We start from the raw sequence: 15,031 nt of genomic DNA on the forward strand, positions 1-15,031 counted from the left end.
CTCCCCCTTAGCTCAGTCATTGCCCATCTGCAGCAGAACCTCTGGGGAAAACCCATAGGAGGTTAATTTATCAATAATAAGTGAAAAACATTTAAATTTAAATGAATCAGTCTTAATGAGGGAAGCCAAGCCTGAGCTGGAGGACATAAAATTTAACCAAAATAGGAAAATAGTTCTCCAGACTCCGGATTCCATTCGTAGCAGGCCAACCTCTCTTCTTAGTACCACCGATGGAACACAACAAGGGACAGCTAATAAGGATCTCAGGAATTTAGATTGTAAAACTTCTAAATTTGAGAAGTTTCAAAGTGGACCTAATTGGGCACCATAAAACAACTGAGAATACACTTTGGTGGTAAATAGTTTAACTGCTGCGGGGATAAAAGAAGCACCTCTCAAACAGTAAAAGGAAGTTATGGTTTTGTGGTGAGTTGAGCCAACATCAAGGAGGAATTATAATGGGCACTACGAGACCCCCGAGGAATGAAAAACAACTTGAAGGTACTTGAAAGAATTGACTTGGACTATCTTATGGCCATTCAAAGACCAATTATGGAGTCTAGGACATTTAGCAAAGACCATAATCTTGGTTTTTTGATAATTTATCGCGATAGCTTCTTGCGTGCGAAATTTTGATAAGAGAATCAAAGCATGTTTCAAGCCAATTGGAGTATGAGATAGAACTGCCATCTCATCGGCATATAGCAAAACGGAGATATGCCTATTAGCAATTTTAGAAGGGTGGGTGGAAGGGCTAGAAACAGAGGACACTACAAAATCGATATAAAGATTGAACATCATGGGAGCTAATAAACAACCTTGATGGACACCCCTACAAGAGGGTATGGCTGCTGACAAAGCCCCTGATGCAGTATAGCGGACCTTCAGCAGGGCACCATTATAAAGGGAAATTATCAGATGCAGCAGTCTCCTGTCTATTCCTAGATCCCATAATTTCTGCCAAAGCGTCTCCCGTGAAATTAAATCAAAGGCAGATTTAAGGTCAATAAAGACCACGTAAAGCCCATGAGCTGGCTTGGTGAAATATTTCTTGGAAAGGAATTGAAGGATAAGGGCATAAACCAAGGTTGAGCGACCAGTCCAAAAACCAGCCTGCTCCTGGGCTAAAATATTGCCTTCATCAATCCAGTCCATGAGTTTAAGAAGGTGTTTAGCATAAATCTTACTAATGACACTTAATAGACTGATTGGACGATAATTATTTGGATTATCCCTACTGCCTTTTTTTATAAATAGGGACGATTATGGCTATACCCCAGTCATGGGGGATTTTAGCCGTCCGATCTATATATGTAAAGAGAGAGGCGAGAAGGGGAATCCACCAGTCAAGATTAGTTTGGAGTACATCAATAGTAATAAAGTCATGGCCTTGCCACAAGGGAAAGAAGAGATAAGCGTATCAATTTCGGAAAATGATACTGGGTCCCAACTAGGAAGTTCAGAACTATGTAATTCTTTTAAAACATTCAAATTATTGTCGTTGCCCGGAGCCTTTTTATACAGAGAGCGGTAGTGTGTTTCCCGCACATCTGCTGGGATGTAGTGTGGAAGGGTAGACATAGTTTTGCTCAATAGAAAGGACACCAGCCTCCAAAAGTTAGTTTGACTGAAAGATCTAGCTGCCTCAATAAGATGAGCCCATTTCTTTTTGGCAGCTATGAATTTCTTATCTGTTTATAATGGGATTTTTTCATGGCGACTACAGATTTAGATGAAGTCGAGGGATCAGCCACATAGCTTTTAAAGGCCCTAATCAGATCCCTCTTTGTGTTTAGACAATCCCTGTTGAACCATGCCTTGGATATATACTTTTTACTTGTCCCCACACTAATTTAAACTGGCTATTTGCATTTGCTGCAGAAGCTAGAGTTACCTTAAGAGAAGAAGAGGAAGCTGCTCTTGTTTTGAGTTGAGGGTTGTAGTGCAAGACTGTTTTATAGTTATTCAGTGATTTAAAGAGACATCTCACTGATACTCAGACACCATCTTAATTCTCATAATTTTTCAGCTGAGCCCTAGCAGTAAGAAGTTCTGGTGTGAGTGCCTGGCTCAAATTAAGCAAGAGAAGACATATTCCCCTATAAAACCTATCACAATTCTGTACTAAATCAATTTGGACTTCAACCCCCACCAATTTTTTAGTCAGTTAAAATCCAGGATGGACAACCAGCAGTGAAAGATCACTTTGCAACTGTGTCTATGCCATTTCTAACACAAAGATTAAATCCAGGCTTCACACAAATTCTACTAGCTTCATTTTGTACATTTTTGCTAATCCATGGCAAATAGAATTGGAACATAGCATGTATAGTCCTAACCCCAAGGCAAAGAAATATCTGCTCCTGCTTGGCAGTTATAAAAACCAATAAGCAACAGACCTGTCAAAACCTTTTCACAGCCTTAGCAATAATTTCTCATGTATTTACAGGAACAGAGGCTGTATCTCAGTATTTTTACTATTTTGTTGGAACTTGCATGCCACAAAGAAAACTTTCCCACCTGGTTCTCTCAAAATATTATAGGTAGTACCTTGCATCTATATTGGAGAATCTGTGCTATAATTTGTATTTGTGTCTTGTCCTTTAAGTTAATCTACACAAGATGTTTACATGTGAGGAGAGGAGAAGAGTGGGACCTGCTAATTATGGGAGACGTGGTACCTAGGATACTTTTTGTTAAGCTGATCAGTGCCACTTCCAGAGTGAGCCTGGTCAAGCCAAAAGCAGCATGCAAGCGCCTCTTCCAGTGGGATAAGAAACCATCTCATTTCTCCAATGAGAAGCAGCTGCCTTCTACGCCCAGCGTGATGCAAAGTAAAGTAAACAAAATGACTGGGAAAGTAGTAGAAGAGAAGCTACAGCCCATGGGACTGATGCACCCCAGATGCTATTGGACTTTCAGCTCCCATAATCCCCAACCAAAGGGCACTGGGGCTGGGGATTATGGGAGTTGAAGTCCAATAACATCTGGGGACCCAACAATGAGAATCCCTGGGCTAGGAGACAGTTGACCAGTCTGGTCTTAAATCAAGCTAGAATGTCCACAAGAGCCTTGTTCTTTTAGGCTGCTTGGACAAACACATGATTCATCTACTTGTTGGCCTCTTTTGACTTTGCCCACCTTAAAGCAGATCTTTTCTCAACTTCGCTCACAAAGTTTAAGAACAGAGCATTTAAGATCCCTGTACAGCAACAGTCTGTACAGAGTAACACAGCCAACACAACATCTGCAAACACTTTCAAATGCATTCTCTCACAGTAACTATCTAAACAAAACTCCTCCCAATTCAGTCATCTCCAGAATGCAATACTTTGGCTACTTACTTGTTTCATCCTCTCAGCAGCTTTCACCAGTGGGGGTTCCTCCAGTTTTGGCTGCACTATCAAAGTATCAGATCCCGGGTTTGGAGTCAGACTTCGGTTCTCTGTAGGCAAGTCAAGTATTGCAGAAGGTGTCTTCACTGCAGAGGCTGGCACAGGAGTAGGTGAGGTCTGCTGTGTTTTATGTGGTTGGGTCATTACTTTGCCTTATCAAAAAAGAAAAAGGACTTCAACCATGACCTGGGACCAATTTCTATTTCTACTAGGCAGGCAATGTTGGAACATTCATGCATAGCCATGTACATCCTTCTAAGCAAGAATCTTTAAGACCACAGCAGAGCACATAACCATACTCTTATTACTTTTATTTCATTTATCCATTTGCATGATCAGCTACAAGGCATTTATCAACTAAAGTGTATGAAGCCATGCTCCAGCTTTGTCAATCATCAGCCAATAAGCAGAAAGAAGATCAACAAGCATGCTGGTTAGCAACCTGACTTTTTGCTAGTCAACAGCCCTGTACCAATAATCTTTTTGGCAAGTGAACACATGGAAACCCAACTTTCAACAGTACAACCTGCTGATGCATGCAATAAGCTGTTGACTAGGATTGATAGTAAATATTTTAACAGAAATAATAATATCTACCTCAACCTTCCCACGCCCACCCTTATTGCTCTCTTGCTTGGCAACAGAGCTTGCCCAACTGCTACAGGCATTGAGCCAAACAGGCTTTGAGCAACTCCTTTACCTTGCTTATCTCAAAAAGCAAGACATACGCCCAGAAGAAATGGCTTCTCCTACATCATCTGCTCATCTTCCAGCTGTTGCTGTTTACTCCCAAGTCCCTGTCACTTGACACCCCCGACACACAGAGGTATCCTGCAATCCCGCTTTCCAGGAGGCCAACCTGGAGCTTGAAAATGTAGAGTTTAAGTTTTTAATTTAGAAAGGGTAAAAAAAATATCCAAGGCCTTATGCATTCTTCCATATTTTTTTTGAAAAAAATCATATTTGTATCCCACCTCTTGACCATATTGTTTCATGAGGCAGCTAAAAATAAATATTGGCTGATGTAAGGAGGAAAATTAAATTACTCATACTAGTCCCAGTTAAATTAAAAAGTTAGGCATTGCTTAACTTTTAATTTCAATGAGACTACTTTTGAGTAATTTTCCTAATTGTGTCAGCCAGTGCTTGGAGTTGGTAATGCAAATAAAAACACAACATAACCATCCCACTCCACCCCACATTGAATGAAAACAAACTATCTTACACAGGGGCAGATTTCCTGGCTGTTTCTTTAGCAAAGGGCTCTTTTTTAGGGTCATCTGGGAGCCTGCCCTTGTCTGCACAATTGTGATGATATCTGAAGCCGCATGCAGCACCTCAGACATAGAGAAAAACCCATAACGCACAAATTCAAACTTCCGTCCAAATCGCTGAACAAAGGCTTTGTCAAAATCTGACAGCAGAACAGGCGAAGACCTCAGCAGTTCCTTCAGCTCACTTTTTACTACTGCTGGCAGAGTAGGAGGGACCCGGCCCCTTCGAGGCAAGCTTAAAGACGTTCGGAGGGACGTGGAACCAGAGACGGAATTCGGCCCTGATTTGTAAAGATGTGATTTAGACCTTTTCTTCTGTTTGGCAACCAAGCTTGCAATCCTTTTGGTGGACTCATCTGCAATAACTATAAGACAGAAAGCCACATGGCTAAGACTATGCTGGTATAAAACAACCGTTTTCCTTCATCCACTCACCCTCTCTTTTTGTCAGTTTTTGACAACACAGTGTTATTGTTCAAGAAATAAAGCTAGTTATACTAGTAAATATTGCTTGCATTTTGCAAGCACTGACATTCTCCCAGCTGCTCAGACCACAACATCCTCCCTTCTACAATACCAGGATTATTAAAATGCGTGAAGAGGAACTCCCACAGCTCTCAATTTCATCTCCTATATGACTTCTGTTTTCAGACTTAACTCCCTTCCATCCCCCGTTATCTCTAGGGTGTGTGCACATGCAGATGCCTACAACGCCCCAGAAGTGCTGACTGCTAATCATGTCCTTAGTTTCAAGGAAGAGAAAAAGCAATGTACTATAGCCACAAAGTTGAAGCAGTCAGTGTTATAGTCAGCAGTGTTCCCTCTAAAAGGGATTCCCAGATGTTGTTGATGACAACTCCCAGAATCCCCAGCTGCAATAGCTTTTATCTATCTATCTATCAATCAAATTTGTACACCGCCCCAAACTTTCATCTCTGGGTGGTTAATAGCATAAAACCAGTTAAAAATATATACAAAGAACTTTAAAACAATTTAACAATAAGCCAGAGATTAAAACCCAAAATTTTATTTATTATTATTATTATTATTATTATTATTATTATTACTACTACATTTATATCCCACTCTTCCTCCAAGGAGCCCAGAGCGGTGTACTACATAGGTTTCTCCTCACAACAACCCTGTGAAGTAGGTTAGGCTGAGAGAGAAGTGACTGGCCCAGAGTCACCCAGCAAGTATCCTGGCTGAATGGAGATTTGAACTCGGTCAGTCCTAGTCCAGTACTCGGTCAGTCCTAGTCCAGTACCTGGCTGAATGGAGATTTGAACCCCAGTCCTAGTCCAGTACTCTAACCACTACACCACGCTGGCTCTTCTTTTTAGGAAGCTGAGAAAGCTTGGGTGAAAAGATGGGTTTTCAGGTGTTTTTTGAAAATTGCCAGAGATGGGGAAGATCGTATCTCAGCAGGGAGCGCGTTCCACGATCTTGGGGCAGCGACCAAGAAGGCCCGTCTCTGTGTAGCTACCAAACGAGTTGGCAGTAACTGGAGACGGACTTCCTCAGATGACCTCAATGGACGGTGGGCTCATAGTGGAGAAGACGCTCTCTTAAATACCCAGGGCCTAAGCCGTTTAGGGCTTTATAAGTTATAACTAGCACTTTGTATTTTGTCCGGAAACCTATTGGCAGCCAGTGTAACTCCATCAGTAAAGGAGTAACATGGTCTCTCCAAGATGACCCAGAGACCAACCTGGCCGCTGAACCAACTGAAGTTTCTGGACTACGTACAAAGGCAGCCCCATGTAGAGCACGTTACAGAAGTCAAGTCTGGAGGCCACCGCCCTCTCAATGACCTTGCCCAGACATGGGAGGTTGGAAACAAGCCTATAATTGCTCAACTCCGAGGGATCTAATGCAGGCTTCTTTAGAAGAGGTCTAATGATTGCCTCCTTAAGACAAGGAGGCATCCTGCCCTCCCTCAGAAAAGCATTTATGATTTCCACCAGGCTGTCTACAACAACCTCCCTACTAGATCGAACAAGCCATGTTGGAAAAGGGTCAAGAGAGCAAGTTGTAGGCCTCAGTGGTCCAAGCAGCTTGTCCTCATCCTCAGGAGTCACAAACTGAAACCAATCCAGTCGAATCGCATAAAAGGAGTTGTTGGGCACTTCCAGCTCAGACATCAAATTAACTGTGGAGTCTCCATTTAGGTCGGCCCAAATCCAAGAGATTTTATCTGCGAAAAGCTCTTTAAACACATCACAGCGGGTAACTGATGACTCCAAATTCTGGTTCAAGGGAGGGGGAGCAGATACTAGTCCCCTCACAACCCTGAACAACTCCACTGGATATGAACTCACAGAGGCAATACGGGCAGAAAAGAACCACCTCTTTGCCACACGTATTGCCTGAGCATAGATCTTTAGATGTGCTCTATGTTGCAATCTGTTGGATTCAAGTCGAGTCTTTCTCCACTTGTACTCCAGTCGCCTACCTTGCCACTTCAGCCCTCGTAGATCTTCCGTATACCAAGGGGCCAAATATGAAGTGGGTCGGAGAGGACGCTTGGGAGCAATTGTCTCTACTGTTCTGGTGAGCAAGTTGTTCCAATTCTCAACCAGGGCATCAACAGGATCACCAGCAAAGCCAACATTGAATCCCTCCAAGGCTTCTTGGAATCTTACTGAATCCAATAACCTCTTCGGGCGGACCATTTTAATGGGCCCCTCGCCCCTGTGGAGGTGGGAAGTAATTGTAAATCCAACCTTAACCAGATGGTGGTCCGCCCATGACAATGGGGAAATCACAGGAGCCCCCACCCACAGAACACCATCCTGATCAGAGTAAAAGACCAAATCAAGCATGTGACCTGCAATATGTGTCGGTCCAGAGACCGCTTGGGATAGGCCCATAGTTGCCATGGCCGCTATGAACTCCTGAGCTACCCCAGACATATTGGTCCCGAAATGAACATTGAAGTCACCCAGCACCAAGCGTCTGGGAGACTCCAACGCGAGTTCCGCGACCAAGTCCGTGAGCTCAGTAAGGGATTCCGCTGGGCAGCGGGGCGATTGGTACACCAACAGAAGTCCCAATCTATCCCTGGTCCCCAAACTCAAGTATACACATTCAATATGGTCCGATACCCTAACAGGGACCCTGGTAAGGGAAATGTTATCCTTACAGACCACAGCCACTCCACCTCCCCGCCCACGTCCCCTCACCTGCTCCTCTACAGAATATCCTGGCGGGAGAAGCTGGGACCAAACTGGACCACTAGCCTCCCCCAACCAAGTCTCAGTAATACACATCAGGTCGGCCCCTTCATCCATGATCAAATCATGGATGAGTTCTGATTTATTTTGGACTGACCTGGCATTGCAGAGAAGCAAGGTAAGGTTATGTGGGATGTTGGCAGTGCTCCCCGAGATCAAAGAGCTGGCAGGAGAGCCGGAAAGGGGGACAGCTATTAGATTTCTGAACACCCTTCCCCCGGAACAGCCTGCGGACCTGCCAGCGTTTCTTCTTCTATTCCCCACCACCACAGGAATAGCTGCCCCACCTTCAACGAAGGCATTCCCTGGCTCCCCATCTCCAGACAAACCCAAACACATTACAGCAACTTCAACCCAAGTCTAAAACAGCTTAAAACTAATTAAACAGAAGCCCTCTAGCCCTCACCCTCCCCCAAAGTGGCTTCCCCAAAGGGCCGACTCCCTTTGGTGTCGCTTCTTCGGTGGCGGACCCGCCACCACAAGGAGCCTTCCTATAAAGCCCAAAACTGAGCAGGTTACCCAAGGAACAACTGAGTCACTCAGGGGCTGGTCCCAATCCTGCCCACACTCCTCAAAGATGTTAACCTGAGGCTGCAGCTCCACAGGGGAAGCAAAAGCAGCCAGGCAACAGCAGAAGGAACCCCAGCACCCACCTGGTCTCTCACTCCAGGCAGCACTGGGTGGGAAGTAGATGGTCTCTCCCTCCCCTCTCCGCTGAGCTTCTAACTTTTGCTTGGGGATTCTGGAAGCTGTAGTCAACAACATCTGGGAATCCCTATTAGAGGGAACAGTGGTAGTCAGGGTGTCTTATACACACCTCAACTTTAAATCTGTTGTGGCAGTATCTTAATTTTGATCATCATAGCCTCATACACAGGGGTAAACTCAATAATATACAAAATTACATATTAAGTTATTTCATAGCTTGCAAACAAAGATACAGTTCTAAAAACTAGTCCATATTTAACACTATTTAGGGAGTGTGTGTCTCTAGTATTGTACTGCAGAAGAGTCATTGCCACAGTTCATTAAAATACTCAGCTGGGAAATAAAACCATGCCCATAAAATGTGAGAAGCTGCCTTATACCATCTAGCTAAGTACCAAAGAAAGCCACATGGCTCTGTGGTCACCAGAATTTGACACTGACTTGATGGCACAACTTTACCTTTTTAAGTATGGTCTATATTGACTGGCAGCAGCTCTCCAAAGTTTCAGGGACCTTCTGATGCTCTACCACTGAGCTACAGCGCTATCCCCCAAGGGGAATATCTTGTAGCAGATAGTGCTCACATGCAGTGTTCCCTGTAACAGGGATTTCCAGATGCTCTTGAATACAACTCCACAAATCTCCAGCTGCAATGGTCTTTGGCCAAGGATTCTGGGAATTGTAGTCAACATCTGGGAATCCCTGTTACAAGGAAGTGCTCACCTGTAGTCACCCATCCAAATACAAATCAAAGCAAACCCTGCTTAGCAAAAAGCACCAATTCATGCTTGCTACCGCAAGTCCAGTCCTCAACCCCAAATCAAATCAGTGCCCTTGACTGCTTTATGCTCAAATGGTCTATGAAACTTTTTGTCCAAGTAAATGACATAATTACAGACTTTAAGGGCATATTCAGTTTGTTACCACTTTAAAACTACTGGACATCCTCTAGTCAATCCTCCAGCTCTTGCCAAATTACACTGAGACTCACCTTTGAGAACAACCGTGCCATCTCCTCTTGGGCATATCTGAACAACGTCAGGCATATCCACTACTAGTTCCATAACAGATCGGTAACCCAGGGCACGAAATGGAAGTTCACTGCCTATCATGGACCTATATTCCGTTTGTAACTGGTCAAGGAGAAGGCCTTCTTTGATTGGCATCAGCAGTGACCTCAGTTCCTTCCGCAATAAGTTTATTAGATGCTCTTGATCCAACATGTTTATACTGTGAAGGGAGGAAAGAGAGAAAATAACTACTGGTTTCGGTTTAAAAGGCTCTATCCACATTCCACAATTACCAAAGAATGTTGCACAAGTTGAGATGGGGAAAAACACAGCACTGGAACTGAGATGGGGAAAGAAACAAAGTTCGTATTGAAAGCCTGTGGTTCTCACATGTGGGGCAAGCCACCCTTCATTGCATGGGACACTTGCAGGGAGGAGAAGCAGCATTAAGTTCCTGGGCAGGTTAGATCTTGAAGCAGGTGATGGCTTCCAACCCTACTTGCCCGGATCTGACTGGAATGAATGCACTCTGGCAGAGGCTTCTCACTGATCCATATTTGAATCTGTGAGGGCAAATGCACCCTCGCTGGCAAACTGTCCGAGTGCAATTTGGAAAGGTGGGGGCTCAGAAAGGGAATCCTATTTTTAAAAACAACACTGCAGTTCTGTATGTAATTTTAGGAAGGAGTCAAAGAATTTCTGTTCTAATGCTAGTGTTGGGATCAGGAGCCCAATGCATACAGCAATCAGTGAGCACATGACTGTTCGCAGGAATCTCTGCATGCCTCCTGTGGTACAGATTTGTGCAAGACTGGACTCCCACAGAAGAAAGCATAAGTTTTGAAAGTCCATTTCCACTCAAGTTCAAAACATTTGAGGTACACTGTGGTAAAAAACTCACACTTTATCTCTCTGTATCCGCCCCACTTAGATTAAGTTATTTCCCCTCTCAGCTCTTACCCAACACTTGAGAAACCCTAGCACTCAAACCCCTAAAACGCAGTATTAGCAAACATCATAAACACAATCCAGGCAAACTTAAGCACCATTTCAATGGCAGATATTTAAGCATAAATTTACTTATCCCATTGAAGTCAAAAGAACAAACAAATATTTTGCCTGGGTTGGGTCCATATATATTTAAATATATATTTGGGGACCACAAAAACCACCTGTCTTGATATAATTTATTTTTCCTTGACCCATGATGTAGTGAGGCGGGGAGGGGGGGGAGACATTTGTTCCTGCTCTAGCTGAACTGCTTTATATCTTGTTTACATTAATGCTGCAAATCACTTTGGGAATTCCAAAGAAAAAGGCAGGATGCAATGAAATGAAAAGTGGAGAAATATCAGAAAATTCATCCCCCTTGATCACATGGCTGCAGAGTGCAGGCCATAGGCTTGTGGGTTGAGGAAAGCCTTTCACTACCCCTCCAATGGCAACCACGTCATCAGACCCGCAGTTGAGGACTCGCATTAATGATTCTCGGTACAAAGATAACTTTCTAAATAGAGGGCATTTCATTTGTCAAAGAGAACGGTTCGAGGCTAGCTTTCTCTCCGACGTGCGAGTCTATGTGAAAGGAGCATATTGGGGTTGCCAACGCTGCAGGATTCGCATCAGTCTCCAAGCAACTTTTGAATGCAATCCTGGCGATTTTCATGGCTTGATATTGTGACAAGACACTGGAGGAGAAAATCTCGAGGAAAAGCTTCAGCGTTGGCAACCACCGGGCGTGTGGAGGAGCACAGAATCACGTGGCTCTCCCCAAATTGTAAGTCTGAAGTAGAGCAGCAGCCCAGCCACATGTTTTCCACCATTGCGAGAAGAGCAAGACCATCACTGCATGCCTTAGAATCAAAGCTACCCAGCTTCACTGCCCCCCTCAGTCGATTAATGCCAATGCCAATGCCGCCGCCGCCTCCTTAATTTACTTGGATTTCCTCAACTTCCAGCACCCACTGTCACCCCTCCCCACAAGATTTCCACCTGCTCCATATTTCCCCCACCCTTAAAACAAAACCCTCACGGCCCCGCGCACCAGCACCCCTCCTTCTCCATCAAACAGCAATCACGACAAGCCGCTTAGCTGCTGGGTATTCACAGAGCATGCGCACTGATGGGCGACACACGCGCCTCTTCGTTTCCCCGCCTCTGCAAAGCCGAGGAGAACGGCTCCTCCCGCCCCGCCTTCAATTTCAAACTATTCATCAGCTTAAGGCTCATGCTGCCCCCTAGTGGTGAAGAGGATCAATGATGAGGTCACACTATCTCTAAGCAGCAGCATGTGGTACTGCTTGGATCGTATATTTAAAATGTATGCAGATTGCCTCGTCCCTAGAGAAAGATCTCCAGATTTAAAGCTCAGTCAGTCTGGTGGTTCCAGACAAGATGCACAGCTAACAGCCAGAATGCTCAAGGAGTGTCCACAAGGAGCTACCGGACAGGGTTGAGAGGCATTCCTTTTTTTAAAAATCCTCATTTTTTTACATGGTATTTTACAGACTAACCCTAGTAAATAAGACAAATCTCTGCCCCAAGGAATTTCAGATTAATTTTATGTCTAGCTAATTTAGGTTTATTGTCTAGCTCCAGGGTGCCTAAACTAATTCTCAAAGTCAGATCCCAAGCAAATAAGAAAGATTATTAAGTGTCATCAAGGTATCTTGCAGAGGATGAACCGCATCAAAAACAAGGAAGGGAAAAAAAGCTAGATCTCTGTCCCAAGGTGCTTACAAATAAATTAAGGAAAACGACTTGAACCCTTTCCCACCTAGAGATATGTTCCAAATTATCCGGGGCGGGGGGCAAAATTCTTAAGGCAGAGGGTTGGGAAGGAAGAAAGTAGCAGTGAGTTGGTTTCAAGTTAGGGATGCCATCAAAAACCTGGATTTCCCCCTGCAGGAGAGCTGTTGTATCGCTGCTTCCCTCATCATACATACAAATAAAACTTACATAGATTTAACTAAAAGTTTATTCAGCAACAACTCCATTTTCTCCTTTCCCTCCTTTTCCTTTCTGACTCCACCCACCCATACCCATACACACACTTTCTACAGGATCCCCATTAGGGGGAGAGCAGGCAGGCATAGCCCGCCCCCTTACTTATGGGATACTCAGTACTTACGGGGTACTCAGTACGCTGCTTGTGAGTACTGAAAATGCAGCTCCCTAGCACAGGCTCTACCAACAAAGTTTTCCTTGTCTGTGCCCAGCTCTGTTTCTTGCTGAAGACTGTAGGAAGATTCCACTGCATTTGGTTGGCTTAGAGAGGATGCAAACGTCCAAACCAGGTGAAGTGCAATAGCTGATGAAAGAGTAAAAGGTAAGGTAAGAATTGTAAGTTGCATACATAACTGCTACAGAAATGAGGATATCCCATGAGTTGGTAGCATTCCACCATACCTACAGCCAGGGAATAAAACTCAGAATGTGGCTATGCAAATAAAGGGGCAGCTTTGATTCTAATGCCTAGGGGCACAGTAGAAGCATCATACAGCCTCCACTCCTTGGTTTCCTAAAGTACACAGATATTCCTTTCCCCACAATGGTTGCCATTTTATGAGGAAACCTGAAAGCAGCGCTGTCCCTGCAAGCACTGTTGCCGTGCCGACAAAGCCTGCCTTCTACTCCCAGTACTGAGCGGCTGGCCCTGCTCTGACAGGGATCCCACAAAGAGGCTTTGCGGGGCAAGGCGGGAAGGAACCCTTTACGTGGGGCTGCCTTATCCTGCCCTGGGAGTCCGGTGTAGGAGAAGCATGGCAGTTCAACTCCCATTAGCAGAGCAAAGCCAGTTGGGTGAGAATTCAGCCAAGCAAGAGCTCTGGAGGCAGTTCTTTATGTTTGAAGAACAACAAGGATTTATTTAAAGGTTACAAACAAAATAGGAAATCCTGCCGCTTACTCTAGCTGAGCTCACGGCTGGACTGGAGAGAGAGAGAGAGAGAGAGAGAGACTAACCAAACAGCCATCTCTGGAGAGACAAAAATGATGTAAGAACAAAGAGAGGAGGAGACCAGCACTGTCATCCATGACCATGAAGCCCCCAGTGGTCATTGCAGCTGAAAGCAGATGCTGCTACAGCCCCAGTTCCAACATGGGGAGTAGTGGGGAGATCCAGTCTGGGCTGCAGGCCTGTTACTATGAGCAGGCCTGGCCTCAGGTTGCCTACATATACAGAGTTATACTTGTACTAGTATTTTTAAGCCCGTTATAATAACGGGCTCTAGCCTTTCCCCCCTCCCCCTTTAAGTGTTCTTCATCTCTTTTCCCATTTTTGTGTTTGTGTGTGTCCCTGTTTTTGTTTTTTGTTTTGGTCACCTGACTGTCTGTCTTTCTCTCTTTGTCTATTTCTCTCTTTCTGTATGTCTTTGTTTTTCTCCACCCTTTTGTCCCCCCTTTAAGCGTTCTTCATCTCTTTTCCCCTGGTTTTGTGTTTGTGTGTGTGTGTGTGTGTTGTTGTTTTTTACCTGACTGTCTGTCTCTCTCTCTTTGTCTCTTCCTCTCTTTATCTTTCTTTGTTTTCCTCCTCCCTTATTTTTTTTCTTTCCTCCGATTCCCTCCGTGACAGCCGCTGCCGCCGACCGTCCTCCCAACCTCCCAGCTGCCCAATTCCTCCATTCCTGCTCTGGCCTGGGTGTTCTTTAAACATAATCAGAGCAGGAGAGAGGAGCTCACTAGCAGAGCTCCTCTCTCTGCAAAGCCTCTTCCCAAACTGGCGCTTTGGGTGCAAAGGACGCCTATTGCGTCCTTTGCGTCCATAGCGGCAGTATGGGCAGAGGCTTTGCACGGAGAGGAGCTCTGTTTGTGAGCTCCTCTCTCCTTCTCTGAATATGCATTTTTCCAGGTAAGGAGGACTCGGGCATCTGGGTGGGTGGTCGGTGGCGGTGGCAGCCGCGGCGGCGGCAAATTCATGGGCCAATTTGGCCCTTAATAATGTGGGGGGGAGCGGGAATGGAGGAATCAGGCAGCTGGGAGGGTGGGAGGACGGTCGGCCGTGGCGTCCGCGGCGGGAATTGCATGGGCCAATTTGGCCCTTAATCATGTGGGGGGAGCGGGAATGGAGGAATCGGGGCGCTAGGAGGGCGGCGGCGGCTGTCTCGGAGGGTAGTGGCAATTTGGACGATTTTGGGCAACATGGCCACCCGTGTCTGGGTGGCCGTATCTTTCTTGGCGGTTCTGGGCATGCACTCCGCGCATGCCCAGAACTGCCGAGAAAGACACGGGCAGCACGGGCGCACACTCTAGGGAATTATTATAGAGGATGACCCGTTTAGGCAAACAGCTGGGTATTTTGAAGGCCAGGGTAGGGCCCGATGCTGTGATCCCATTCATCTTCATATATTCCTTGTATGCAATTAGGTTGTCTGAAGAATGTTTGCGAGAAGGTTATAATCCCAATATTT

At 45.1% G+C, this 15,031-nt stretch overlaps 1 protein-coding gene across 12 annotated transcripts in view; it reads right to left on the bottom strand.

Moving 5' to 3' along the window:
• TDRD5 (tudor domain containing 5) overlaps positions 1-12,886 on the bottom strand; it is a 67,359-nt gene extending 54,473 nt beyond the window's left edge. For 5 of the 12 annotated variants that reach the window (XM_053244200.1, XM_053244194.1, XM_053244199.1 and 2 more), the window contains exons 1-4: positions 11,668-11,787; positions 9,605-9,843; positions 4,621-5,034; positions 3,345-3,547 (exon numbers count right to left, since the gene is read on the bottom strand). In XM_053244200.1, coding sequence (XP_053100175.1) covers positions 3,345-3,547; positions 4,621-5,034; positions 9,605-9,843; positions 11,668-11,687 — 876 coding nt within the window. In that variant the 5' untranslated portion in view covers positions 11,688-11,787. Of the gene's footprint in view, positions 1-3,344; positions 3,548-4,095; positions 4,114-4,620; positions 5,035-8,558; positions 8,681-9,604; positions 9,844-11,476; positions 11,611-11,667; positions 11,788-12,753 lie in introns of those variants that run through there. The other 7 variants (XM_053244195.1, XM_053244203.1, XM_053244197.1 and 4 more) reach the window with 7 other exon arrangements.
• Positions 12,887-15,031: the final 2,145 nt, after the last annotated feature.

This window comes from Hemicordylus capensis, chromosome 4 (genome assembly GCF_027244095.1).
Source record: "Hemicordylus capensis ecotype Gifberg chromosome 4, rHemCap1.1.pri, whole genome shotgun sequence".
NCBI classification, from domain to species: domain Eukaryota; kingdom Metazoa; phylum Chordata; class Lepidosauria; order Squamata; family Cordylidae; genus Hemicordylus; species Hemicordylus capensis.